Raw genomic sequence first — 27124 nt, 5'->3', positions numbered from 1 at the left:
CTTCCCGTGATTAGTGCGATAAGATGACAGCCCCATCTTTCGGAGGCGCATTCTCTCTTCTTGATAACTCTGCATTGTGGCGACAGGATAGGCTGTGGTCTTCAAGATGAGTGTGGTTGTAGAAGAGATCACATTGCCAGGTAAGCTACTTTTATTTGCTGACTGTGTTAACGAAATTGAAGCACTGACATCCATTCTTATTCTAGACGCGACTCTGGAGTCTCTGTACTCGATCTTCCAGCAATGCGATGAGCGTCCCACCAAGCGACGCAAGACTACCAAACGGGGCGCAAGGAGTCTGACACAAGAAAATGGGGTATCAACGGCAGGAGTGCCTTTGGGCTACATTCCATTGGCAAGATTGACAATGCGCATAGTAAGTTGCCACTGGTGCCCGTTCTAAAGCAAAATCACTGATCCGTTACCCTCCTCAGAGACCCTCGAATACGGACACGAACAAATACCAAAGACCTTACGACCCGGACCTCTCCACCTCCAGGGTTCCTATACTCATTGATGTCCGAAGCGTTCATTTTCTCGATGAAGATCTGGACAATGCGCCGCAACCAGACCCGGCCGAGGACGGCCCTGATCGTATGGAACTGGAACTATCTAGTCTCGATGAAAAGGGATTGCTGATATATCCATGCGAGGATCTACGGCTGTTCGAGCTCCTTGGGCAACTTCAGGCCGCCAGCAAACTTGCTCACGTAGACAACTTCTCCAAGAAAGTGCCTACTGCCTGCTACCAAGCGCATTTGTGTACCTTGCCAGATGGAGCAGGCTTTTCTCTCGAGACGATTGTTCTTTGGAAGGACTCTATCGAGGTTCCGGACTCAAACCGCTTGGGCATAGCAGACCTGGAAGCGTTTACGAAATATGTGCTGCAGGAAAAATGTGTTCAGCCATCAGCAGACCCGCGCAAATATCGTGAAAATATGCTGGGAACCCGCAAAGAATGGTCTCCCCGGGATTTCTATAAGAACGTGCACGTTCCCGAGGTCACAGACAGTCCAAATATCAAATGCCCTGATTTAAAATGCAAGCTATTCCCGTTCCAACAAAGAGCTGTTCGCTGGCTCTTACAAAGAGAAGGAAGAGAAGTCGGGCCAAATGGCGAAATTATGCCTATGAGAGAACTTCCCAAAAGTGACATTCCGGCGTCCTTCAATTCCACGAAAGATGCGGATGGGCGGACCTACTACTTCAGTCATCTTTTCATGGTTCTGACAACCGATATTTCTCTGTGGTACGATGCCGCAGCTAACCTGAAAGGTGGAATACTTGCTGAGGAAATGGGGTTGGGCAAGACAGTCGAAGTGACTGCATTGATAAGTTTGAATAAGCGAGAAGAATCCCAGATCTGGAAGGCTGATGCCGACGGGTTGAGACCTACTGGCGGCACTCTGATTATCACACCCCCCGCGATTCTTGAACAATGGAAACAAGAGTTGAAAGAGCATGCTCCCACTCTGAGTGTTCATCATTACAATGGCATCAAACGTTCGGGGGAAGCAACTGACGACATGATTGTCGATGAGCTTGCCGAGTTCGATGTTGTTCTGACCACCTACAATGTCATCGCGAAAGAAATTCACTATACGGGTGGTGGCCCACAGCGAGCTCTACGGCACGAAAAGCGATTTGCGCAGAGGAAGACACCACTCGTTCGGCTCTCATGGTGGCGAGTATGTCTGGATGAGGCCCAGATGATTGAGAGTGGTGTCAGCAACGCAGCGAAAGTAGCTCGTTTGATCCCTCGTGAAATCGCTTGGGCTGTGACCGGTACTCCGCTGCGCAGAAACATAGACGACCTGTTTGGTCTTCTCCTTTTCCTCCATTATGAGCCGTTCTGCTTTTCAGCACCCTTGTGGAGAAGATTGTGTTTGTGCTTTGGACCAGTCTTGGCGAAAATCATAAACACAATCGCTCTTCGGCACAGGAAAGGTCAGTTATTGGAGGAGCTCCGTCTACCGCCTCAAAAGCGCATTGTTATCACTACTCCTTTCACGGCTATAGAAGAACAGAAGTATGGTCAGCTTTTTGAGCAAATGTGCGAAGAATGCGGTTTGAACGCTTCGGGAGCTCCCCTTCGAGGCGACTGGGATCCCGAAGATCCTGTAATTGTCGAAAAAATGCGTACTTGGTTGACAAGACTCCGTGAAACGTGCCTTCGTCCCAACGTCCGCTATCGCCGAACGCTAGGTCAGGGCTCTGGTCCTTTGCAGACCGTGGGCCAAGTCCTGGAAGCCATGACTGATGCCAACGAGTCAGCTCTACGCACGGAAGAACGAACTCTCCTTCTATCTCAACTTCGACGAGGCCAGCTTCTAGAAAATGCAAAACGCCGCCAAGAAGCCCTCGCTCTTTGGCAGAAAGCATTGGATCATGCCACGCGGCTGGTTGAAGATAGCAGAGAGCAGCTGCGCCTACTGAAGACCAAAGGCGCTACCAGTGACAAAGACGGGGCTACTCTAGGACATATTAATCAGGATGTCGAGGATGATGAGGACGAAGAGGACGAAGAGGCAGGCAATAACAGCCGCCTCGGTGAGTGTCGACTGAAGCTTCGAGCTGCACTCGAGGTCCAGCATATTGCAGTATTTTTCACTGCGAACGCATATTACCAAATCAAGAGCGATCCAAATCTGACCCAGCCAGAGTCAGATGAGTTTAAAGCGCTTGAGAAACGTGAAGAGGAGGCCTATGAGGCCGCAAAAGTCATTCGCAAAGAGATGTTGACTGACGTTGCCCGGAGAGTCGAGCGCTACATGAGGAAAGTCAAGATCAAGGCACGAGACAAAGAATTCGTGCACATCCCGAAAATGAAGCCCCATCTCTACAGCAAAGGAGTCGAGGCATACAATCTGCTCAGCAAATTTGAAGATTTCTGCGACGCTCTTAACAAGAATGCCCAGCAATACAAGGAATGGCGAGATGTCATGGTTAGACTCGTCTCTCAGTCACTCATTGACCAGGAAGAAGAAGCAAAGCTGGAGGGCGATGAGTATGAGCGGTCAACAAAGCATCAAGATGAGATGTATGTCTACATGGAGGCTTTGAGGTCAATCTACAGCGACCGTTATGACGCCCTCACTGGTTACAAGAACACTCTCATTTCCCACGAAGCCAAAGCCGGAATCATCCAGGCCGAAAGAGGCGAGGGACCCTCTCCGCAACTATTTCTCAAGATCATGGATATTCGCAGTCAGCTTCAACCTGATCCCAGTCTCGGATCGCTCCGCGGAATTGTCAGTGAGCTTCGCAAACTCGTGGCATCATTGGAGTGGCAAGCCAGCTCGGGAAATTCGCGTGCTCGTGCTGAACATGAGATCGTCGAGATGGTCCTAAAGAACGCAGGTCAAATGATTGCTGAGCAACTGAAAGTATCGACCAGACTAAGCAGAGAAGTTGAGAGTTTCCGCGACATAATGAACAATCGGCTGGAGTATTATCGTCACCTGCAGCAGATTTCGGATACGGTGGCTCCATACGACGAGGAAAGTGCAGGCAAGCCGCTAGATGAATCCGCTTTTAACCTAAGGTTGGAGCAAGAGGAGTCGATTGAAGCAAAGATTGCCTCTCTCAGGTCTAAAGCAAGATATCTCATTCATCTAAGAGACGATTCTAGCTCGGACAACAACCCCCGAGAGTGCATTGTCTGCCAATCGACCTTCGAAGTTGGTGAGTATTGCTTTCTCTGGGATATATATTTTTGACGTAGACTGACTTTCGGTATAGGCGTGTTGACTGTGTGTGGTCACAAGTATTGCAAAGACTGCTTGCGATTATGGTGGACTGCACATCAAAATTGTCCAATGTGCAAGAGGAAGCTGAAGCGTAATGATTTCCATCGGATTACATACAAGCCACAGGAGCTAGTGGTACAGGAGGAAAAGACACCTGTCAAATCGAGCTACGAAGGTCATTCTCAGAATGCGATTTACAGCGACATCAGCTCCGGCCATCTCAACGAGATCAAGAACATTGATTTGGAGGAATCTTACGGGTCAAAGATTGACACTTTGGTCCGACACATCCTATGGCTGCGAGAACATGACCCCGGCGCAAAGTCTATCATTTTCTCCCAATACGGAAGCTTTTTGTCTTCATTACAGGCTGTATTCGGGGTTCTTGAAATATCCAGCACGACTATTGACTCTCCGGATGGTATTGAGAAGTTCAAATCAGACCCGGCTGTAAGTGGCGCGGAACCATTCCTCATTGGAAGAAGAACGCTGACGATTTATAAATAATCTAGATTGAGTGCTTTTTGCTGCATGGCAAAGCACAGGCATCCGGGCTAAACTTAACTGTTGCTACTCATGTCTTTCTATGTGAGCCGCTCATCAACACGGCAATCGAGCTCCAAGTCATTGCTCGAGTCCATCGTATTGGACAACATCGACCAACAACAGTATGGATGTACCTTGTCTCCGGCACGGTGGAAGAATCCATATATGAGATCTCAGTAACCCGGCGTTTGACTCATATCACGGAGAAAGAAAAGCAAGCCAAAGCGGCACTCTCGACATCTCCTGCGGACGACGACGGTGTCACAGAAGCGGCTATTGAATCTGCCAACTCGATGGAACTGCAAGATGCCACTCTCACGACACTAATGCAACGCGGCTCTGAAGGTGGAGAGATGGTGAAGAAGGACGACCTTTGGCAATGTCTCTTTGGAAATACCAAGCAGAAAGATGGCACTAATCCCTCGGCCGAGGCAGAAAGGGAGGTGGGTCGGTTCTTGAGAGGCGAAGCTGCTGAGCAAAGAAGGGAAGACTAAGATACGGATATTTGCTTCAATCATGACTTCAATCTAGAAGATTGTATGTCTCGTTTCTCGTTGTAATGTAGACCCGACCTTGGAATGTTAAGTTGCTTAATTTGTTTCTCTTCCCATTTTGTAGACTAAGAAGGTCGTTTACGGAAGTATGTTGACTTCGTTTGGGATCGCACCTGCCAGAAATAGATGGATGGATCCGTTAATGCCAAGGAAAGTGACTAATCAAACGCTGACTAATCAATGGACCGCCTGGGCAGGTGTCCCCCATACTGTTGTTCACTTGAAGGCGATGACGTGAGTGCAGTTGCCTATATCACTGGTTCATTCATAAAATCGGGTCTTGTATTTTGTATTTTTCAGGGTCACTTTGATGCTCCGGTAGAACCACCCTTTTGCAAAACACTTTCATCATGGCGGACTCACAGAGTCCTGAGGCTCGCGAGTTGAGTCTGATAGGCAAGGTGGAATTCAGAATTGCAATGGCAGACACAGATGAGAAACTGCAGTCACTACTTGGAACATATTTGCCTCCCTTGTTGCTGAAGCTCGGGTCAGAGAGCGTGGAGGTACGCAACAAAATCATCTCGGTCTGCCAGCATATCAACACCCGAGTCAAAACCCCCTCTATTCAGCTGCCCGTGGCGTCATTGTTGAAACAATTCAAGGAGCAAAACTCTCAATTGATCAGGCATTTTGATCTTATCTATGCCCAGCAAGGTATTGATCGCCTCGGCTCCGAAGCCAGAGTCGAAATCCTACTGCCATTGCTCCAAGGTATCTCGAAAATCGGAACGTCACCCACTCAGGGTGCTATTGTATTTAATCTGGTTCTGCGCCTATTGCCACTTCTCAAGCTGCCAGCAAAGGGGAGCGAAGAAGATCAGCAGTTGAAAGCCCGGCTGGGTCTATCAGATGAAGATTCCGAATTCTTGTCCTTTTGGCTGGCGAAATTGTTACTTCTTACCCCTGGCCCCAAGGAAACTTCAACATGCCCCGGTCTATCTCCGGACGAGTATAGCTTCTTAAACAAGGGTGCCCCAGCAAACGAGACATGGAACCCTTCTACCGACGGTGGCTTGAACCTAACCGAGACAAAAGTTACTGCCCTTCGATTCATCGGAAGCGGTGCTTTTAAGGATCCACAACGATTCCTGCCTTCACTGATCGCTTCTGCTGATGCCAACTCCCGCCTTGCTGATCTCGGAGATGAGACTCTGAAGCGATTTACTGCGGATATTGAGAATCCTAATGTTGTGCAGGAGTTGTATGATTTGTATTTCGGTTCGGGTGGTGCTCCGCCCGCGCGCCCTCCACTACAAGTGAAGCTCCTCGTCTTTCTGGGGAAGTCGATCAAAGCTACTGCAAACCCCCAGCGAGTATTGAGGCTCATTGAAGATGGGCTCCTATCAGACTCTGCTAGATCCTCTCAAGGGTTGCAAGCGTCGAAGCTAAGGACGCAAATTTTTACGTTTACTACTTGGGTGGTTCGTATGGGCGCGCCATCTGATCTCAAGCAAATCGCGCCCATAATTATTGCGGGTCTAAGAGATTTCATTCAGTCTCAAGGATGGCCCAGTCCGGCCGCTAGTGGGCAGAAACTACCCACGACAGACCTCAGCTTGCGAGGGCTTGCCTACGAGAGTATCGGTATCATGGTTCCCAAGGTCGACTTTATGTCGCAGGCCGATGCTGTAGAGAACTTTGAATTCGACCTGGTCCGATGGCTCTTTGCTTCCTTGAGTGCGGATGACTCGAGTCCTGAAATATTCGTCAGCATCGATCAGGCATTGGGAAGTATTCTTAATTCTTCATTGGATAGCCACGACAAGACCTTCCAAGACCAGCTGCGGCCATTCCTGGTTCGTCAGATGAGCATGCAGCCTGGCGATATTGATCCTGACACTGGCTACCGCGCTGTGCGAGGTGTTCAGTATGCTGCAGTGCGGTTTGCGAACCGATTCCTGCCATTTGGCGATGTGGTCGCCCGCTGGATCGATTTGATAGCGATCGCAAGAGGCCCAGAAAGACAGCAAGAAATCGTTGAGGAAGGAAGGAAAGGTCTTCATCCTTATTGGTACCGACTCCTCAATCCTGCCAAGGATGGGAAATGGTCAGCTTCATCGGCAGCCCCAGTTCAAGACGAATCCTGGTTCGACTTCCCAAAGTTCGACGAGGCTACTCGTTTCCTGCTTGGCTCGGGAGGACAAGAGCAACACTTGAATGTTCAGGCTTTGTCCGCATCCCAACTCCTGTCCGGTTCCTACAAAGGTTCATTTATGCCTGCCATCTCATTCCTCCGGAATACATTACTTTGGGAGGCTTTCTCGGCATCGGGAGTTGCTGCAGATCTAGAACAAGATTGGGACTATAAGCTAGAAGTGCTTCTCTCCACCAGCGTGGAAGCCCGTGCAGCCGTGAGACAGTATATTCGAGAGGCTGCAAAGGAATCTGTTTTAGCATTTTTATCTGGCACACTCGAAGGTCTTGTAACCGGCGAGCGTGAAGGCCTACGGCAATGTGGTGTTCATTTCGTGGAAATCTGCTCCCTAGCACCAAATGACGTTGTTCAACACTTGATCCCGCGTGCGGCATCCTTGATGGAGCCCATTTGCAGCAACAACCAAGATAACCAGGGGATTACTGCACGGGCATTTGGAATTCTGGTCTCACATCCTGCCTTCTCAGAGGACCAACTGAAGAGTTTTATTACTCAGCTGACTGCTACCATCCAATCATGGAATACTGCTGTTGGTCAAGAGGTTATGCGAGTTCGTGGGGCGATTTTAGCGCTCTCGTATCTGTTGAGTCGACTTGCGTACCGCGGGCTAGCGAGCCGAGCCCCAGAAGCACAAACCAAGCAGTTTATTGAGACTCTCTTTGATATTCTAGATGTTTCCCGGGATACTCTGCTCCAAAGGACTGCACAAGAGGCCATTGGACAGCTAAGTCTATCTGGCGTGCTGTCTCTTGATATCATCACAGAAGAAGGTTGGAAAAAGATACTGGAAAAGCTATCGCGCGACGCCAAAACCGAGAATCAAATCCCTATCAGATCTCTGGGGTTGTTGACCCTGACCTTTTCTCGATCGGGCTCGGATAGTATCTTGTTCAGCGATTTCCTGGGTTCGCTCTACAGTCTACATGAAATCCGTAGCCCCGAAGTTCAGTTCACTGTAGGCGAGGCCTTGAGCAATGTCGCTGTTGGTTGGGATTCTCGCGCTCTTATTCAAGATTTCGACATCGATGGAGAGTTCCCTCATTCAGATGTCCCGCGCTCGGTATTTGAACTGATCTGTGACAAGGTCATTGCGGATTGCATTGCGCCCAAGCCATCTCTGCGGAAGGCGTCTGCAATATGGCTCTTGTCGCTAGTCAAGAACTGCGGTCACATGCAGAAGATGCAGGAGCGACTGCGTAAGTGCCAAGCTACTTTCAGCAGCCTCCTCGGAAACCGGGATGAGGTGGTGCAGGAGACTGGAGCGCATGGACTCAGCCTTGTATATGAGATTGGTGACCAATCCCTGAAAGACGATCTGGTCCAAGACCTGGTTGAATCATTCACCTCGACTGGTCCCAACCTCGGGGGTGGCAAGATTGAGGCCGACACCCAGCTATTTGAACCTGGGGCCCTCCCCACTGGTGAAGGGTCGTCTGTCAACACCTACAAGGATATCATGAACCTGGCCGCCGAGGCGGGTGACCCCACCCTGGTTTACCGATTTATGTCACTGGCTTCGAACAATGCTATTTGGACAAATCGTGCGGCATTTGGCCGCTTTGGAATCAGCAGCATCTTCTCTGATTCCAGTGTCGATGGCTACCTGGCGAAGAACCCTAAGATTTACCCCAAGCTTTTCCGTTACCGGTTCGATCCAAACCCGAACGTGCAAAGATCTATGAACACCATCTGGCAAGCACTAGTTAAGGACCCTACTGTTGTCATCGATACCCACTTTGATGATATCATGCAGGATCTTCTCAAGAGCATTTTAGCTGGTCGGGAATGGCGTGTTCGGCAAGCAAGTTGTGCTGCCGTGGCAGATCTGATCCAAGGTCGCCGTCCGGAGAAGTACGCCCAGTATCTCGATGAAATTTACAGCAAGGGTTTCAAATTGCTGGACGATATCAAGGAGTCTGTCCGCACCGCCGCGCTGAAGCTCTGTCAAACCATTACCAATTCGGTCATCCGCACACTCGAGACAAGTGGCACGGAGAAGCGCGCGGGTACTTTACTCCAAAGTGCTATCCCCTTCCTTCTGAGCGACAAGGGACTGGATTCCAGCGTGGAAGAAGTGCAAGGATACGCCATTGGTGCTCTGATCTCAATGATCAAGAAGAGCCCTGGCGGCTTACTGCGTCCACATGTCCCCAATATGCTGGAGAAGTTCCTAAGTGCTCTGAGCTCTCTGGAGCCACAAGCTGTCAACTACGTCCACCTCAACGCCGACAAGTATGGTCTCACCGGCCAAGAGATTGACAAGATGCGTCTCTCTAGCATCCGCACATCCCCTATGATGGAGGTGATTGAGCGGTATCTGATTGACAACTTGGATGAAAGCAATCTGGACGAACTGGCACAGAGACTCGAAGATGTGCTTCGGTCGGCCGTGGGCCTGCCATCGAAGGTGGGTTGCAGCCGCGTTCTGGTGCTGCTTAGCATGAAAACCTTGCTCTTCCGCCCATACGCAGATCGATTTATCCAGATCCTCACCAAGTACGTGGTGGACCGGAATGACACGGTCAGCGCCTCCTACTGCTCATCCATGGGTTATCTGCTGCGGCTCGCTTCGGATGATCGGGTGCTCAAGACCTTTGACTTTGCCAAAAACCTCTATCTGACAGCCGAAGATGCCACGCCACGAGTTATCTCCGGCGAGATCCTGTACTCGGCGTCCAAACTATCCAACGATCGGTTCATGGCATTTGCGGCGAGTGCCTTGCCGTTCGTCTTTGTGTGTAAACACGATGGCGATGAACATGTGAAGGAGCAGTTTGAGAAGACATGGCAGGATAACGTTGGTGGATCGCGCGCCGTGTCGCTTTACATTCGCGAGATTGTCGGCCTCGTTTCGGACAATCTGGACTCCCCCCGCTGGGCTATCAAGCATACGGCCGCACGGGCAATTGCGCAAGCGGTTTTATCGCTTGATGCAGAGATTGACCTCCCGACGGCCCAATTGGTTTGGCCAGTATTGGAGCGTGCTCTGGCGGGGAAAACGTGGGAAGGTAAAGAAGTGGTGCTTAAGGCGCTAGTGAAATTTAGTGGCCAAGCTCAGAAGTTGTGGCAAGACAAGGAGGAGCTGAGGAGCCTGATGAAGGTATGGGCTGACATGTCGCCACTTGGCCCCCAACGATTATAATTGATCATGGGGGAAAAGGTTCCAAAAATATACAATTGATGCTAACGCATGTCAGACTATTACGGTTCGCGAAGCCAAGCGAGCTAACCTCCTCTACCGGCCGCATGGACTGCGAGCAATGGGCGAGATCGCGCAGGCACGCAAGGACCTCAACTTCATGCCGGACGCATTGAAGATAATTCCGGGGGTGGTTGAAGAAATGCAAGACCAAGACCAAGACCAGATGGAGATAGACTCGAGGAATGGGCGCGGCTCGACCCAAGATGACACCCTTGCGGCGTGTGTACAATGTCTGCTGCAATGTTTCAACCCCACCGCCGATTCGGGTGAAGGTTAGTCCCCTAAATTCCCTAAATCCCTCTAAATCCCCCTCAATTACCCTCCAAAATTGTGGAATTGTGGGAAACCCCTAGCGTCACGCCTTGCTAACATTAACCACAGCGCTGGGAAAGTATGTGGAACAAATGACTGGTCCGCTGGCTCAAGTGCTCCAACATGGTGGACGACAGGTCGTCAGCACGGGCTACGATGAGCTCCGGGCTTTCTTTACACGAGTGGATCAGTGGATCGTCTTACCGGAGGCATCCGGTGAACAACTGGCCGCACCCTTGACTGGTTTGGCAGAGAAGATTCTCACGGGGGAAGTGGACGGATCTGTCGAAGCCATCCGCAAGGGTCGTGCAGAGGCCATTCTAGCGTACCTGAGACTGAGTCCTCATGCCCAAGGTGTGCCTGACACACTTCTTATGCGTGTTCGTGCGTGGAGAGCCAGTGAGCGATCCGAACCGGTGCAGCGTTTACTCGACGAGGCCCTGGCGTTCCCGAACTAAGGATCCCACGTGGTTTGGGCCATTTTTATTATTTTATATTTTATTTATAGGCCGATCATGAATGATGCTTATTTCCTCATTTTTAAGGGAGGATTCGATACGGGTCAAACGGGTCAAATAGACAATCGTACCAATAGGAAGTCTATGTAGAACAGTATCATAGCCATTAAGGTAAATTCCTCCAAATGCCCCCAAGGCTGCGCCACTCGCCTAACTCTCGGCCAAGTCCGCTTGGAATGCGGAGAGTCCCAAAGTGTCCAAAAGAGTCTAAAAGCGTCTAAAAGCGTCTAAAGGTGTCTGAAAGTGTCCAAACTGGTCCAAGCTTGGCCAAACTGGGCTAAGCTTGTCCCAAAACAGTGCAACAGTGTGATCTCTTCGATTTTTCCTCCATCGATCCAGACCGGGGTCCGGGCCGATCGAGACTTAGCATTTCCTCCCCCACACATGGCCAAGTCGCAGCTAACCTGGGTACATTCACCTAATTGAGCCCATTCTCCGGCTCCGATAAAAAGGGATGGGATGATTTCTGATCAGTCCCTTCCGAGGTTGTCTCTTCTTCTATGTTTTCCTCTTCTACCTCTCACTCTCTCATTAACTCTAGTTCCCTTTAGTCCGGGCCAACCCTGTAAACTCAACAGTTAGCAGAGTAATAATAGCAACTTCTAAGATTGTCCACATGGTTGGCATCTGCATGCCATTTGCTTTTCTGTTCTTCTGTCTTTTTCCTGGTTTTTTTTTTTGGCTTTTTTTTTTCTGCCCATTTTCTATTTTTCCCCTTAGCTCTGTCTTCCTTTCCCTGATTTCTCCTTGGAATAAATCATGCGAATAATACAATAATACAATACTATAAGAAAAGAAAAAAAGAATAAAAGATTATAATTTTATAATTTTCTTTTCCCTTATTCCCGCCACCCGTTCAAAATACATGAACTCCCCTTATGCATTTTTCTGATTTACTGTTTTCCCTTCCAAGGGTTCCCCCTCTATCCTCTCTATCCTCTAATCTTATTATAACTTCTTTTCTATCTTTAATTTTCCCCTATTCCTTTCATCCTTTAACAATTGACCATTAATATACTGTACCGAGTACCCTAGTAAGTGTTCCAATTCAGCCTGTCTGTACATCACTGACCATAAGACAAGCCATATGACGGCCAGTCTGGTGCAAAACAGACGCAAAGTCTCTGCGAAACCTCTGCGGTTACCCATCATTGCCCCCAAGGAAGATCCGGAAGATCTCTTTGATGTCTTCGCCAAGTCCGAAAAGGCCCTGAGCGCTCCACCGCGCATACGCTTGCCTCCGCGATCTCGCACCGGTTGCTGGTAAGTGATCGTCTCTATATTTTGATTATACCCCGAACCCAAACTTATTCCTTCCAGGACATGCCGAGTGAGTCTCTTTTTATGTTTTTCTTAAATCAGAAGAAAAACAGTTGATTAATTGCTTCTTTTTCTTTTCTTTTTTTTCTCAGAGTCGAAAAGGTAGGTGACTCTCCTACACTCCAGGGTTCCAAGGTTAATTCCGTGGCTGACACATTCTCCAGTCAAATGTGATGAAGGACACCCGCAATGTAATGTATGCATTCTTCACACTGGGTTTATCTCCACATTTCCACAGTTACTTATACGTGACAGCAATGTACTCGTCTAGGCCATACTTGCGATTATCGCCCTCGGCTCGCTTTTCGCGATGATACCCCGCGTATCATGGGCCGCATGGCCGATGTGAAGACAAACGGCCATGTCGTTTGGGATCGTAAGCACCTTTTTCTTTTTCTTTTCTAGAGGTTTCTTCTAGTTCATACTAACTAGAGTAGTCACTTCGCCGAGTTCCAATGACGAGAGGACGGATTATTTCTTTTCCAAGGATTCCCTTCCGCCCTTTTCCCTACTCACTTCGGACGAAGACAGGGAAAAGAAAGCCGAAGGGGTAAGTCCCGGCACGTACCTTGTCGTGATGACACCAGACAGTTTCTCCTCACTGCCAGAGTATGCAGACGATGCAATTGAGAAAGCTAGATCCAATTCCACCAGCGAGCGCAGGAGCTCTGCGGCCAGTAGTCCCGCGAGCGCGGCCAAGGGCGATGATCCTAATGTGGTGATATTGAAGACGTTTGAAGATGTTACTCGCCGCTCGCCGTCTAACGGGAAGACCTTGGGGATCTCTCCAACGTCGGAGATCTCAGATCCTTTCTGCAATTTGTCTCTCTCTCCAAATTTCACTTCCCTTCCTTCGCCGGATGTGAAGGTAGAGGAGATGGCGTTCTTGGACCCGCGTCTTGACCGGCAAGGTCAGGATTGTACTATCTTTTCCCACTTTCGTCAGGTCATATGGCGGCAGTTGTTCCCTCACGACCATAGACTTGATGATTCTTGTGGATCTGATAGTCACTTTATGACTCTCAGTATGGACTTTCTAGAGCAGGAAGCCACTCGTTTCCCTCCTGTAGGTATCCCACTCTATATTTTGGACGGTGGCGATGTCTGTGCTAACAGGATTAATAGCTTTCCCACGCTATGATGGCTGTATCAGCCCTTAGTCTCTCGCACAGCGGCACAGGACACAATGTCGATGCGCTACAATATTATCAGCAAGCTTTCCCCTCCCTCCAAGTCAGCCTACGGAACAACGATGATCTTGTTTCCGACGGGCTGTTCCTTACCCACTTCCTACTTCTGATCTACGAGATTGCAGCCGCCGAGCCACACGGCTCGAACCTCTGGTCTCACCATATCTCCCGCCTCCTTCACATCGCCTTCCTTCGCCGGGCCAAGTATGGCCAAGAGCCCCACCCATTTATTCTCTGGTGGGTGTGCCACATCGACTTGTACGCCCTGTTCAGCGGAGCAGGGACAGGAGAGTTTGTACGGGCCGTTATCGACCACCAGATGCTCCCTGGGTCGGAATGTCTTCTCTACCCTTCGGCCCCAGAGGGCTACAGTGTGATTTACTCCGATGAGCATGAGAGCTTACCGGTGCTCATGCGTCTATACCACGACACATTCCGACTAGCGGCGCAACTGGGGTTCTTGGCTATTCGCCTTCGTCATGATAGACGGAATCTGCCCTTTGAAGAGTTCGACAAGAGATCGCATGAATTAAGCGACCTACGTCGAGCTTTCGGGAGATTGTGGGAATCCCCGGATGTTGCATTTGTACACCAACATCAGGATAACCTCCCGCGGCGGTCTCGGGAAATCATGCAACAGGTCAGTTCTTTCCACTTTTCGCTCTTTCCATCTATGCAAAGTAAGAAAGAAAGAAAAAAAGGCTAACTCCTTGTAGTCCGCTACACTATACCATGTTTGTCAACTCTTCTCCTATAGCAGCATGTGGCCCGGACAACGTGTCGAGTCCGAGTACCCCCCAGACGCAGAAATCGACCACCACGCAACAGAGATCCTACGCCTGGCCCAGCAGACTACGCACACTCGACGAGCAGATCGACATTTCCTAGTCTTCCCATTGTTCCTAGCGGGTGCTACGGCATCAGCTAGTGGGATAAAGCTGACGGCGATGGAATTGATGACTAGTATGGAATACGAGGAAGACGGCTTGGGCCGCAATGCTGCAACGACTCGTGCTATCCTCCAGATTGTCTATGAGCGGCAGTTGGAGCGCCTCATGCATATGGGTCATACATTGGATGTGGATTGGTCTGATCTGATGGCTCAGGAGGGACTTCAGATGGTTAATTTCGGGTTTTGATTGGATAGTGGAGTTTGGCTTTTTGGTTTTTTTTTTCAGAGCATTGGCGCATAGGGCATACTTGTATTTTGGATGTTCAATGTATGTTAGCATGATTGATGATATATACGTATAGAAAGTGGAGTGGAATTTGATCCATGGAATTTGGAACTGCTCGGGCCGACCCGTTTCGAATGTAAACATTATGTAGACAATTAGGTGTCCAGGTGGTAATTGATTTATTTGGCCAACCAGCACCAGCCTTGATCTCGTTGCACTTCGGTTCCTCTCGGTCTAGTGGGCTCAACCCACTTCAGCCGCTTTCGCTTTCGCTTCAACAGTATACTCATCCGGGTCCCATTTCAGAACTCTGGTTTCCTTCTCTTCCAGCTTCCGAACAACCAGTTGTTCCATCTCCTCGATTTCCTTCTCGGCTAGCAGGTCGAGCCTTTCCTTCCAAGCTGTCTCGGGACTTCCAGCAGCCTTGAAAAACAGCGGATCAATTTTCTTCCAGTAGATTGCGTCAAATGCAAAGCTATTCAACGCCGCGTACACGATCCAGAAATTTCCGCTATCCCAGCTCCATTGCATATGACTAGACAGGCGTTGGTTCTCGTTTATGTGACCCTTTTGAATCTCCGTGTCCTCGCGACTTCTCATCACCCTAAGAAATGTCTTCAAGCGATGACTAAACACATCTTCCCAGTTGTCCATGCCATTTGGCCAAAGCTCGGGCTTTTCGATAAGCAACCACCAAGGCGGCGCGTGGGAAAACTCAACTGGTGCTGCATATGTGAACTCCCAATCTACCACTCCAGCAATTTGCATATTTTCATGGAGTAGTATATTCCCCGGTCGTAAATCATCACACCAGATTTTGAAAGGACCTTGTTCGAATGTTGAATCAGTAAGTCGCTTCTCTCTGGCGAGCTTACGAAACAGCTGCCGCGCTATAAACCTTCGTCGACAGTCATCTGCTGACTCCACAGCATCGTTCCTCTGGTGCACCAGATGCTCAATATTTAGGTCTGCAAGGGCTTCAAAATAACAAGAAGCTGTACTGAATGTAGTGTGGGGAATTTTCGACCGCGGTAGGCTTCCTAGCCGTACCAGTTCATTCATGTTCATTGATAAGGGTCGGCGCGATACTTCCCAGGTGAAGTCATCGACCTGGGTGAGAGACCCTATACGAGGAAAAGAAATCTTTGACAGCTGAAGTAGGACACCCACTAGCTGATCATATAAAAGCTCAAGCGTATTAACGTCGATGTTCGGATCTAGAATTCCACGATCCTTTTTCGGACATCCAGGGGTATTGAGAGCGTCGTACATATTTGTTTTGTGCTCGATGTACTCCATCATGATAAATGGGCTCAGTTCAAGGGGGCTTTCCTTCTTCGTGCCCGAGCCTAGAATGAATGGAACAGGTATCGATGTCTGGTCTGTGAGCAATCGCATCGTAGCAACTTCGTTCACGACTTTTTCCTCGGGGAAAAATACGGCACCGGGCTGAGCGAGCCGTATGACAACAGCATGGTTTTTTTCGTACTTCATTCGTAAGGAGATATTATATGAACCTTTTTCGAGTATCGTAAACTCGGCACCATCTCCTCTATGGCGCTGGAGGATGAACATCGCGATCGGTTTCTTGATGTCAAGTTTCAGGAATTGAAGCAGCCAGTTGTGAGATATGTTCTCGGCACATTCCCAGGCCATATCATCTGCGCACATTAGGGTTCGCATATTGTGTCGCAACCTGGATAGAATAGTCTGAAAGTGATATGATACAGAAGTAGTCTACGCCAAGGCAGCACCTAGGCAACTTGTGATGATTCTCGTCACCTGCGGGGTCGGCGTCTCGCCCAACTTGGCGCCTACAGAAAATCCGATCTTCTTCATCTTTCCTTTTTGTTTTTCCTTTTTCCTCTTCTTCTCGGATAATTTCTATGAATAGATGAAAAGCCCCTTTTCCCATTGCCCCGCATCTACGGTGTACTTCCCAACGATCTTCGCGCTTATCTCCGTAATTGGGAGTACCTCGCATTCTGCTGTGGCTGAATTCTGTCTTTCTGCAGCTTCGAGCCCAGCAATTTCTCAACCATGAGTGGCAGCAGCCGTGCCCTCCATCCCGAGGAGCTTTTCCTCAATGACCGCCCTGCCAGGCAAGAATCACCTACCGTCGGCCCTTTACGCATCAACAAACGGGACTCGTCATCTCCAGCATCCGCCGCGGGATCCAGCCCCCCACCAAACGCCCCGCTACCCTATCCGGATGACCGTCAACGTCCCCAGATGCGCACCTCAAGTTCAAACGACCGCTATCACGACAACGTTAGATATGGTTCTCCGCCAGCTGGTCCTGGCTCCGGCTCCGTGAGTCCAAATGAATACCCAACAGCGCTCCGGCCGCGGGACGGCCGTGAGCCCCGAGTCGCAACATTGGCCGAACGAAGAGGTGCAGCCCCTAAGCCACTGCCCGAATCTCCTAGCTATGATGCGCCAGATCGCGAGGCCTTAGCTGCCAGACCATACCCTCGGCCCCCGGCCAGTCAACCACCTGGCCCACCAGAGCCACCAGCAAACACAAATCAATACGATTACCGTCAACAATACTACCCGCCGCCTCAACGCCAAAGTTCCACGTCTGCGGCCCGGCCCCCGTCCAGTCTACAGCCCCCACAGGGCCCGCTCAATCGCATCAGTTCCACCTCGACAACCCGCGCCCAGCGTGGCTCGCCCCCGCCCCCGGAGACACCTGTCGTTGGACCAGGCCAACAGCCAGGCTCGGACATAGAGGCCCGCTATGCCGCTGCGGGAATCGCAGGTACCGGGACCTTGCAGGGTATCCAGTCGCATAACGTGGCTGCGCAGAGACGGGCAGAACAGTACTCCGGACAGCAGCCGACTTTCCCACCGCAGCAGCAGCCGCGCCCGTGGACTCCTACTGAGCAGCCCGGTTCGCAGCCCCACGGCCCTCCTACGGTTTATCAGGGTGGTGAGGTCGTCTCTGATGACAATCAGCCGGCTGCTGCGCATCCTGGTCAATACGGTAGTCCGCCGCCGCAGATTCCCGGGTCCTATGGCACCCCGCCGCCACAAGTTCATCCGGGTCAATATAGTAGTCCGCCGCCCCAGGCTCACCATAGCCAATACAATGGATCTCCATCCCAATCGCACCCTGCAGCTGGGCTACAGCAGCAGCAGCAGCAACAACCAGGACGAATTCCCCCTAACGCCCTGGAACAAGACATGGACCGCATGCGCCTCAGCTCATCTCCTCCTCCCGCCTACTCAAGTGTATCTGGTCCTTCTGCTCCGAATGGATACCCTAATGAAAAGCAAAGCGGTGCTGCGGCGGCGGCAGCAGCAACGGGAGCGGCTGCTGGAGCTGGAGCCGCCTTGATGCACCCGGCTTTAGCAAACCAACCCAATCCTGTTACGAAAACATCTTCCCCTGTACCAGCAGTCTCGCCGCAGGACCATCCCGCTTTTGCGAATGATCAGAGACAGCAACAGCAAATAGGACAATCCCCACAGGCGTCTGTTGCTAACGACCTGTCCGGTTTCCATCATCAGACTGTCCAGGTGACTCCCCCGGGGCCCTCTGCCGCAGGTCCGGCGTCTCCACCACCTCTTCCGGAGGGATGGATTGCGCACATGGACCCAAGTTCCGGACAGTATTACTACATCCATTTGCCCACACAGTCAACTCAGTGGGAGTTCCCGAAGGGACCTACACCGCTTAATCTCAACGACACGCCCTTATCTCCAGTGGGAAGTGTGTATAGCGCCCATCCGCTAGTTTCCCCGGGTCTGTCAGCTTTTGGGAAGCCTTTAGCGTCACCCGGTGTGCCTTTGACACCTGGTTTCGAAAGTCTACAGTCTCCGATGGTGACTGGATTCACTGGGCCTCCCCCGAGTAGCGGCGTGGATCTGTACAAGAACACTCCAACTAACGGTGTCTACTTTGGCCCTTATCTGCGTTACACCAACATGGATATCGAGCGTGGAATCTGGTTAGGATCTATCCTGCTTGTGACAGATGCCGCACAGCCACCCACGATTCACATGCACCAGAGTCTAGACCTGTCTCCCAACCCGAGACAATTGAAGGCAGTCAACATTGCCGCCCATCAACGCTGGACCTTCTACAAGTATGAGGTTGATCTTCAGATGGACGATGCGGGTCCAGCAAAATGGACCTACGCCATCACCTCCCACCTAGGCTGCACTCGCTACGAGTTTCTCGTCGCCGGTCGACACGAAACCAATTGGCGGTTTATTGCTACCTCTGGAAATGACTTCTCGCTCAATGTCAATGCTGGTGAGCGGGCTCGTTTGGGTGGCGTTGGTTACATGTGGAAGGATATCATGCAAAAGCACAATGAAATCGGAGGCTTCCACGCCCAGTTATGTCTGGGTGGTCAGATCTATGCGGATCGCATGTGGAAAGAGATTCCTTCTCTCAAGCAATGGTTGACTATCAGCGGAAAAGAGGCTAGAAAGAACGCCCCTTGGACAGCGGCTAACCAGCAGGATGTTTCCCACGCGTACTTCCATTACTATACCAGCCACTTCGATCAACCCCACATAAGGGAGTCATTTGCGCAGATCCCTTATGTCTGCCAGATTGATGATCATGACATGTGAGTCGCCCACACAGCAACAACCAGCGAGCAGCACTAACGTATTCCGCAGCTTCGATGGGTTCGGCTCGTATCCTGAGCACATGCAATTCTCGAACATGTTCAAGAACATCGGCCGCATCGGCATCGAGATGTACCTCCTCTTCCAGCATCACACAACCCTCGACATCCTCCGTAACGTCAGCAACGATATGGATCTCTTCACTATAACCGGCACAGGCTGGCACTTCGTTAAATACCTAGGTCCCGGCGTCGTGGTAGTCGGTCCGGATTGCCGCTCAGAAAGAAACCCACACCAGGTTATGGCCGGTCCCACGTACCAGGGTCTCTTCCCGAAGATCGCAATGCTACCACCCAGTGTGCAACACTGTCTCTGGATGGTCTCCGTCCCACTCATCTATCCCCGCCTAGAGACGGCAGAACACATCGTCCAGACGGTCGCAACAGGGAAGCGAGCCGTGACCGGCGCGTACAATGTGCTGGGCAAGGTAACTAGCTCGGTAGCCGGAGTGGTCGGCGCCAAAGAGTTCGTCGGCTCAGGCTTCGACTCAGTGAAGCGAGCCGTCGGCAAATCCGGCCTGATGGGCGGTATACTGAGTCCATTTGGCGAATTCAACTCCATGGACGAGCTACGCGATCAATGGACGCACGAATCGAAGGTTCGTCTTCGTCTCCTCCCCCAATCCCTATCCAAACCATGCCATACTAACCCAACGCCAGGATCTCGAACGCACATATCTCATCCGCACACTGCAAGGCATCGCACACCAAAAATCAATCCGCATGACCTTCCTCTCCGGCGCCGTCAACGTCTGCGGCGCAGGTCTCGTCCACGACCCCTCAAACCCCTCAGACCACAAGACAATGTACCAACTCATCGCCTCCTCCGTCGTCAACACCCCGCCCCCATCATATATCATCAAACTCCTACACAGCCACAGCAAACCGCTCTACGTCCCCGCCAACGGCCACAGATCCTCGGGCCAGGTGAGCGATACCAAGGAAGACATGATGGAAATCTTCCAGACAGACGTCAACGGCCAGGCCCGTGAATACCGCAAGCTCATGGCGCGTCGGAACTACGTCGCTATTGTCGCGTATGACCCTGAGACGGTTAATCCTTCCTATGGCCATGTAACGCCTGGTGGGGTCAGTAAATTGAGTCTTGCGGCGGACTTTATGGTTCAGGGTGATGGGGCTCTTGGGAATGTGGTTAAATTCGGGCCTGTTATTGTGCCGAGTTTGGATCATGGTCGGTGATGATGAGGATGTTGACGGTCTCCTTTTTATACTTGTACTGAGGAATCTTTTTGTTTCGATGTCTTTTGTCCTTTCTTGCGCAGCATTTTTATTGTTCTTTCGTGGTTTTTGAACTCGTTCTTTTTGGCGTGTTTGTATATCCGCTGCTCGGTTCTTGTCTGTTTCTTAGCCTGGGTGTATGCCTTCATTATATTGACACAATTACACTGCTGTTCTGACTGGATTCTTGGATCGACCTGCAATTGCTTTCAGCGAACAATCTAGAGATGGAATGAAAGATATCAGATTGAAAGAGCGTGGTTTCTCATAAAGAAAAAGTGTCTGATGATGTATAGAACGGGGTATCCAGGGTATATCAATAGTAAACAAAGCAAAGCAACCAGCGCCAGTATCTAATCCAGATAGGTATCCTCTATCCAGTTGGGTCTCCCCCAGGAACACAAAGACCAATGCGCCAAAAATAATCCCGGTGAGCATAAAACAGCTCCCAAAGCCGATACCTCGCCGGTATATGAGACCAATCCCATCGGAGAGGCGATAATCTATCCTCGCAACCAGCAATATCTGAACTCTCCCCTCCCAAAACAGCCTGCTCCTCAGACACACCATCACTGTCACCATCACCATCACTCGACCGACGCCCCTCCCCACCAGAACCAGCCAACCCAACAACATTCAAATCCCGATACAGCTCAACCAAAACCCCCTCCACCCCCTCCCCCGCAATACACCCCGGATCGACCGCACCAAGACAATGAACCACATCCTCCCTACGCGGCGGCAATCCCTCCCTCTTAATAAAAACCTCCCCAGCATGAGGCCGATATCCCCACTCAGCAAGCGGGAGCATAGGAACCGGATCCCCGACATGCGTCACACGACGAAAACGCATACCCCCATCAAGGGGATCAAGCGGGGGAATCGATATCCCATCCCCGAGCCCGAATTGCTCATCGATGAATGCCGCCAACGCCCCGTTCCCAATCATCGGCTCCCCGAACGTCGTGACTGTAACATCCCAGCCTTTTAGACGCATCTCGAGGCCGGCTAGGGCGGCGACTGCGCCGCCGAGGGAGTGGCCTACGAGGGTTATGGTGTAGTCTGGGTATTTTTGGCGTAGGATGGAGATCTGTGGGAGGATTGTGGGTCGGGTTTCGAGCCATGAACGCATGAAGCCCGCGTGGACGGTGCAGTTTTCGCAGTGTGGGCTTGTTGGATTCGGGGTAGTGGTGGTATTTTCTTCCGGGTCTGGGTAGGGGATGTAGGCTTGGGGATAGGCGGAGAGGTCGATTATGGTATTTGTTATTGAGTACGTGCCGCGGAAAGCGAGGATGATTTGTTTGGAGGAGGGACTGTGGGAGAGGGCTATGTAGCCGCATGAGTCTGATAGGAGGAGGCCGGTGTTCCAGGTCTGCGGGGTGGTTGGGTTGGGTTAGTGGTTTGTGTCTTGGAGATAGTGCTTGGTTGGAGGTTGGTAACTCACGGTTACTAGTTCTAGATCTGGGAACTCGATGCAGCGGCTGAGGCACTGGAATGGTTGGTGTACTCCTGTTGTGCCGACGCAGTATGAAATGTCCACTATCCGGGATAACTCTTCCAGGGAGTTGAATAGCTCGTTGGATACATGTATGGTCTTGCTCAGGGCTGTGGCAGGGCTCAGGGTACTGATGTATAGTAGTAAAGAGAGGAATAAAATGCTAGCCATGGCTTAACATGCTGAGTTGTGTAGGAAGGAAGGTAATCTTTAAGAGAACAAGAGCATGTGATGTGGAGACGTCCACGGGTGACTGGAATCCGGGGTAATTCCATTATGTCATCGCCTTCCTCATGTCGATCACCTGGGCAGTCTTGGAAGGCACGAGGGGAGCATGTCTAGGAAGGTATACGGGCATGGATCGGCTCTTGTCTCTGCTAGAGCCACGGGTATCGCCGGCAAGATGGGATTTCGGGATAACTTCCATATTGACTGCAATGTTCAATAGTATTGCGGGATGGACATTCTATGCTTATTTATTTGTGTCTTACTTTATTGACTTCAATATCCTACACTGTTACGGGTGATAAATATTCTTCGCTTTATTTGTACTCTTTATACAAATCAGACATTCCAGATAACAACACGACCGTCGACACCGCTCGCTGTAACAATATGTTAGTTTCTCGTAGGTCGTAGGTTTTCAGGAGGTAGATCTTACTGCTGAACGAGCTCACAACCCCGTTGGCTTCTTCGTGGGCCCGGATGGTGTGCACAGTGTTCTGGTGGGTAGACTTGAGCTTGGTGTCCGCCTGGGCCTGGCCCTTGAGATCCATCTGCCGGAACATGTTCAGAGCAGACTCCTCACGGGCACCCCGGACTTCTCCAGCCTTATTCTCCAGAGAGCCGGCAAGTTGCCATCCGTTCTCATCACCGCAGAAACGGAAGGGCTCACAGTCCTAGATATGGTTAGCACGAGCCGATATTACTGAAAGAAAGATATGACGCACATGTCCAGCTGCAATGATCTCGGTCTCGCCGTTCCAGATAAGGCTGTTGAGAGGCAGCAAACGGGTAGCAATGTTCAACATCGCCCGCGGGGGCTGCTCCGGAGCGCTGGGGTATACGACAGTCACACTGCTGTCGTGTCCAGTGAAGGCGAGCGCACTACCACTAGGAGAGAAGGCAACACCCTGGATCCAACCAGCGGTATCATTCAGGTATTCGCCACAGATGGTGTTGAAAGGAAGGCGCTCTCCCCACGCACTGGGCTCCGGGCGGGTATCAATACCCTTGATGAAGCTCGAGAAGACTCGGGCATGAGAATCGGTCGATCCGGCTGCCAGCAGGACGGAGTTCGGGTGCCACGCCAGGGTTGTAATAGTGCTGCGGATAGGCTTCTTGAGGTGCTTCGAGATCCACCAGTCGTTCTCCTCCTCGAAGTAGCAGACTGCAATCACTCGAGCGCCGGAGCCGACGGCGAACTTCTGCTCCGATGGGGACCAGCGCACAAATGTGGCGGCACGGTTGATTCGGAGAAGGACCAGGGTGGGTTTCCATCCGGTGGGGGTCTGCTCCCAAACGTAGGCATTGCGGTCTATAGAGTGGACATCTGTCAGGTATTGTGCATGGTATAGTAAAAGGAGATTTATAAAACGTACCCTGCGAGCAAGTGACAATTCGGCCACTGTTTGGGGCAATGTCAACGCTGGTGACAGTCTTCTCGTGGCCCTTAAGCTCATCGCTCAGCGCGAACTTGTTGCCTGATTGTTGATACAGCTCCACATTGTTCTCCCGAGCGACAGCAAGTGTCTTCTTGTCGGATGAGAACGAGTGGTCTGCAATTGGTGCGTGGAAGAGATGGTGAACCTGGTGAGCAGCCATATTTGAGATAATAACGACAGGAGGGTCTCTCTACCGTCGTGCTTGTGTACTTAGTTGTAGTTGCGGGACCAGGAGGGGAGCTGGGGGATGACGGCGGTGCTTAGTAAGGACATTCATCACATGACCCCAAGCTACTTTTAACTATGTCGAGGTTTTGAGCCGTGGACACAGCACGCGATTGAGCTTCACTTTCCCATCGTTGTCCCATTTACTCTCTTAACCAGACGACAGCGTACCCGACATTTCTAATCGTCTGAGAAATGGCTTCAAAATCTCTACCTGCCCGTGGAGGTCCTGACAGCAAGGCCGTTACTCCCGGCGCTCCTAACCAGACGTGAGCTTGCCCTTACAAGCACAGGAGACTGTCGCGCATTGTTGCTAACAATTTTTAGACTCTACTGCACAAATTTGCCCGACAAAAGAATTCAGAAAAATGATCTCCGGACGGCACTTTATTCCCTATTCTCCACATACGGCACCGTTCTCGACGTCGTGGCCATGAAGACGAGCAAAATGCGAGGCCAGGCCCATATTGTGTTCAAGGATGTCCAAGCTAGTACGCAAGCACTGCGCGCTTTACAAGGATTCGAGTTCTTCGGGAAGCAGATGGTATGTTTTCATCTCCCTTCTCTTGTCGCAAACCCTGCTCAATCGGTGGATGTTTAGAAAATCGTGTACGCCAAGGGATCATCAAATGTCATTTCCAAACTTCGTGGCACATACGTTGCGCCAGTTGAGGCTGCACAAGCCCCAGTCATCACAGACCTCCAAAAGTCTATCTTCAGTGGTCCTCCGGGTGCACTCCCTCCACGACCCACGGCCGGTGCCAATGGAGAGACTCATGGCTTGAAGCGACCGCGTGAAGAGGAAAGCGATAACGAAGAGGCTCCGATGGACGAAGATAGCGACGTGCCTATGGAAGCTTCCTCAGATGAGGAGTAAACTTATGAATGGGACTGAAAGAGCCGAAGAGACATGAAGTTTTCGATTTACATTTGATTTTTTTTATTCCCCAGCGTTTTAAGCATATGAAAAAGTATTGGCTGGTACTTCGAGTGAGTATTTACCATAATATGACATATCTGACATTGATTCTATATTAGGCGCCCTGCTTTTGGATGAGACAGGCCCATGTGAAGCTTCGTGTTATTCGGCTTTGTAAGGGCAGCTTCTGAAATGGGTTCAGATGCTTCGTCCAATCGGAGTAGACATCGTAAGGTACTCTATGATTTATGTATCGGTGGAATGAAGTCCACTTCGTCATCTACAAGTGTCTTGTGATATGGATGTGCTATCATGCTATCTCAGGCTGCTAATCCTCTCGACTGTAAGATTTCTTTTAAACCTCTTTCCTACCGTATATACTGCTACGCGGCGTCGTATATATCTCTGACTGATACAACGTCTGTGTCTTTATACGGCCATGGATATATAGAATCCCACACCTGTACTATAGGATGTTGTTGTCAACTTTTACCTCAGGCTGACCCTCAAGGGCTCTTCCCAGGCGCGGGGAGGTGGTTTTATGATCACACCCAGTATCATGAACCAGGCGTACCTCACTTCCGCCACTCTAGCCGTTCTGTATAAGGTCGCTCCCTATAAAGCCCCGCCATCAAACCAAGGAGCTAACTAGGCTATAGGACTTCGCTATCGAGTCAATCGGCAGTAGTAGTTCCTCCGATCCTCCTATTTCGTCCTATTTTTCCCGTCTCGCCCTTTTACTTAGTCGTGGGGGCTTTATATCTAGCTTTGTAGGCTGTCTTCCACCCCGTGCACCTTCTTTTACTCTAGTTTTAATCGGGTAGGATATATATAGGTCCTTTCTTTGGAACATTGCCCTAGTTATACCCCGGTCTGCGTACTTTTTAGACAGCTAGTCTACTCGATCAATCATTATCTGCCGCCGTATAGTGGCCCGACAGAAGTTTTGATTTCTATCGTTATTCTATCAGCATAAGGCCCTCCCGAAGCTATAGGATATGTAGGCAATGTACATACACTAAACGGTAGAGCGCTAACTGTCTCTCACTTTCTGGCTAAGCGCCTCTATATTTCTAACAGATATAATATCGTGTCTTTATATGGCCACCAGGCTATTATTGGTTTACTACATATGACTATCCATTTGTTTTCTTACGTTCTCTGACTTGGTTCTTGGTCTCTCCGCCATTGGCCGTAGTTGAACCTGCTTCCTCTCCAGTTCCTATGTAGGCTAAGCATAGAGCTCGCGTGGGACGTGCAGGTTCACGCAATGACCTACAAGGCCGAGCCAGATGAGGAGATATGACCCAGGAGTGACGTTCTGTGCGTCTGCAATGTTCGCCATGGCATCCGCAGTGTTGCATGGGTGGACAAAAAAGGCCGGGGCGCCAGAGTCAGGATGGTACTACAAGAAAAAAAAAACAAGACATGAGCTCTTGTCACGAGGTTCCGAGAATGCACCTACACCCATGCTAATCCCACCCATTACACCCACACTCTTCAATTGTTGCCTGTACTGTTCCGGCACCACATACTGGTAGACTTCGTCTAGTCCGAGTGGGCCGTGGTTGTGCCACCTCAGGCCGAAGTACAAGACGGGGACCTGATATGTGGGGGACAACAAGATATCATAATCGATCTGTAAACTGGGCTGGGGTTTGGCGCGAACGAGAGCTTCCTGCGGTGAAGAGTCAGGACAAGTGGACACGTCCCTTGGGGGCCAGAGCTCTGCAGACCGGATCCTCATCTTCCTGTGATTCTTCAAGGTCCAGCGCTGGGGCTTCTAGCGGGCTGGGGACATCAACACGTTTTGTTATTCTGAGGCTGGTTCCATCTGGCTAGTTTCATCCAAACCATATGTTCCCATCAGTTCTTCATTCAATACATACATAAGGAACCAGATAAGGTTTAATGGTTCATGCATAAAAAAAAGGGATACCTTTGTGAGCAGTCGAATGGCGGACCAGTCAATATGTTGGGCTGAAGTGCATCGATCAGCGAGATCTTGACATGCACCCTCAAACTCCGACTGTGTCAGGAAGGGAAATGCAGAGCAAAATGCAGCCATGCGGCTGGAGGAGGCTATTCCTCCGTACCCAGTGTCCGGATGCAGATGCTCAGCTGTGAACGCGGTGTGCCAGGATACGGGTTTAAGAGTAAGCCTGACCTGACCTGTTGTTATACGTCAAATCAGAAATACTGGAAGATA

The 27124-nt window shown here is 50.6% G+C and overlaps 9 protein-coding genes across 9 annotated transcripts; 5 read left to right on the top strand and 4 right to left on the bottom strand.

Annotated features, from left to right (window-relative positions):
• Nucleotides 1-106: 106 nt before the first annotated feature.
• N7525_000139 (uncharacterized protein) lies at nt 107-4789 on the top strand (the record flags this gene model as incomplete). Its single annotated transcript, XM_061211477.1, has 5 exons — nt 107-140; nt 207-376; nt 435-3684; nt 3742-4199; nt 4262-4789. 5 exons carry the CDS (start codon nt 107-109, stop codon nt 4787-4789), a joined length of 4440 nt encoding a protein of 1479 aa, XP_061070703.1.
• A 410-nt stretch (nt 4790-5199) lies between these two features.
• N7525_000138 (ECM29 family proteasome component) lies at nt 5200-10979 on the top strand (the record flags this gene model as incomplete). The annotated part of the gene is made up of 3 exons (XM_002560086.1): nt 5200-10107; nt 10205-10481; nt 10591-10979. 3 exons carry the CDS (start codon nt 5200-5202, stop codon nt 10977-10979), a joined length of 5574 nt encoding a protein of 1857 aa, XP_002560132.1.
• A 1147-nt stretch (nt 10980-12126) lies between these two features.
• N7525_000137 (Zn(II)2Cys6 transcription factor) lies at nt 12127-14688 on the top strand (the record flags this gene model as incomplete). The annotated part of the gene is made up of 8 exons (XM_002560085.1): nt 12127-12302; nt 12360-12369; nt 12452-12461; nt 12524-12555; nt 12615-12735; nt 12797-13425; nt 13485-14189; nt 14266-14688. The coding sequence occupies 8 exons, from the start codon at nt 12127-12129 to the stop codon at nt 14686-14688; spliced, it is 2106 nt and encodes a 701-aa protein (XP_002560131.1).
• A 282-nt stretch (nt 14689-14970) lies between these two features.
• N7525_000136 (uncharacterized protein) lies at nt 14971-16410 on the bottom strand (the record flags this gene model as incomplete). Its single annotated transcript, XM_002560084.1, has 1 exon — nt 14971-16410. The coding sequence occupies one exon, from the start codon at nt 16408-16410 to the stop codon at nt 14971-14973; it is 1440 nt and encodes a 479-aa protein (XP_002560130.1).
• Nucleotides 16411-16767: 357 nt separating this feature from the next.
• N7525_000135 (WW domain protein) lies at nt 16768-20573 on the top strand (the record flags this gene model as incomplete). Its single annotated transcript, XM_002560083.1, has 3 exons — nt 16768-19313; nt 19366-19972; nt 20034-20573. The coding sequence occupies 3 exons, from the start codon at nt 16768-16770 to the stop codon at nt 20571-20573; spliced, it is 3693 nt and encodes a 1230-aa protein (XP_002560129.1).
• A 412-nt stretch (nt 20574-20985) lies between these two features.
• On the bottom strand, nt 20986-22278 carry N7525_000134 (lipase family protein; the record flags this gene model as incomplete). Its single annotated transcript, XM_002560082.2, has 2 exons — nt 20986-21984; nt 22057-22278. The coding sequence occupies 2 exons, from the start codon at nt 22276-22278 to the stop codon at nt 20986-20988; spliced, it is 1221 nt and encodes a 406-aa protein (XP_002560128.2).
• Nucleotides 22279-22671: 393 nt separating this feature from the next.
• N7525_000133 (WD40 repeat domain-containing protein) lies at nt 22672-23931 on the bottom strand (the record flags this gene model as incomplete). The annotated part of the gene is made up of 4 exons (XM_002560081.1): nt 22672-22712; nt 22769-23006; nt 23058-23644; nt 23709-23931. 4 exons carry the CDS (start codon nt 23929-23931, stop codon nt 22672-22674), a joined length of 1089 nt encoding a protein of 362 aa, XP_002560127.1.
• A 260-nt stretch (nt 23932-24191) lies between these two features.
• N7525_000132 (U2 snRNP complex subunit MSL1) lies at nt 24192-24873 on the top strand (the record flags this gene model as incomplete). Its single annotated transcript, XM_002560080.1, has 3 exons — nt 24192-24265; nt 24324-24540; nt 24598-24873. The coding sequence occupies 3 exons, from the start codon at nt 24192-24194 to the stop codon at nt 24871-24873; spliced, it is 567 nt and encodes a 188-aa protein (XP_002560126.1).
• A 1273-nt stretch (nt 24874-26146) lies between these two features.
• On the bottom strand, nt 26147-26983 carry N7525_000131 (ATG3/ATG10 family protein; the record flags this gene model as incomplete). Its single annotated transcript, XM_002560079.1, has 4 exons — nt 26147-26320; nt 26381-26593; nt 26652-26753; nt 26855-26983. The coding sequence occupies 4 exons, from the start codon at nt 26981-26983 to the stop codon at nt 26147-26149; spliced, it is 618 nt and encodes a 205-aa protein (XP_002560125.1).
• Nucleotides 26984-27124: the final 141 nt, after the last annotated feature.

Source organism: Penicillium rubens (assembly GCF_028828025.1).
Source record: "Penicillium rubens strain IBT 27055 chromosome Unknown utg000001l_segment0_segment0, whole genome shotgun sequence".
Lineage (NCBI taxonomy): Eukaryota > Fungi > Ascomycota > Eurotiomycetes > Eurotiales > Aspergillaceae > Penicillium > Penicillium rubens.
Note: the sequence above shows the minus strand (reverse complement) of the source record. Positions and strands in the feature narration are given on the sequence as shown.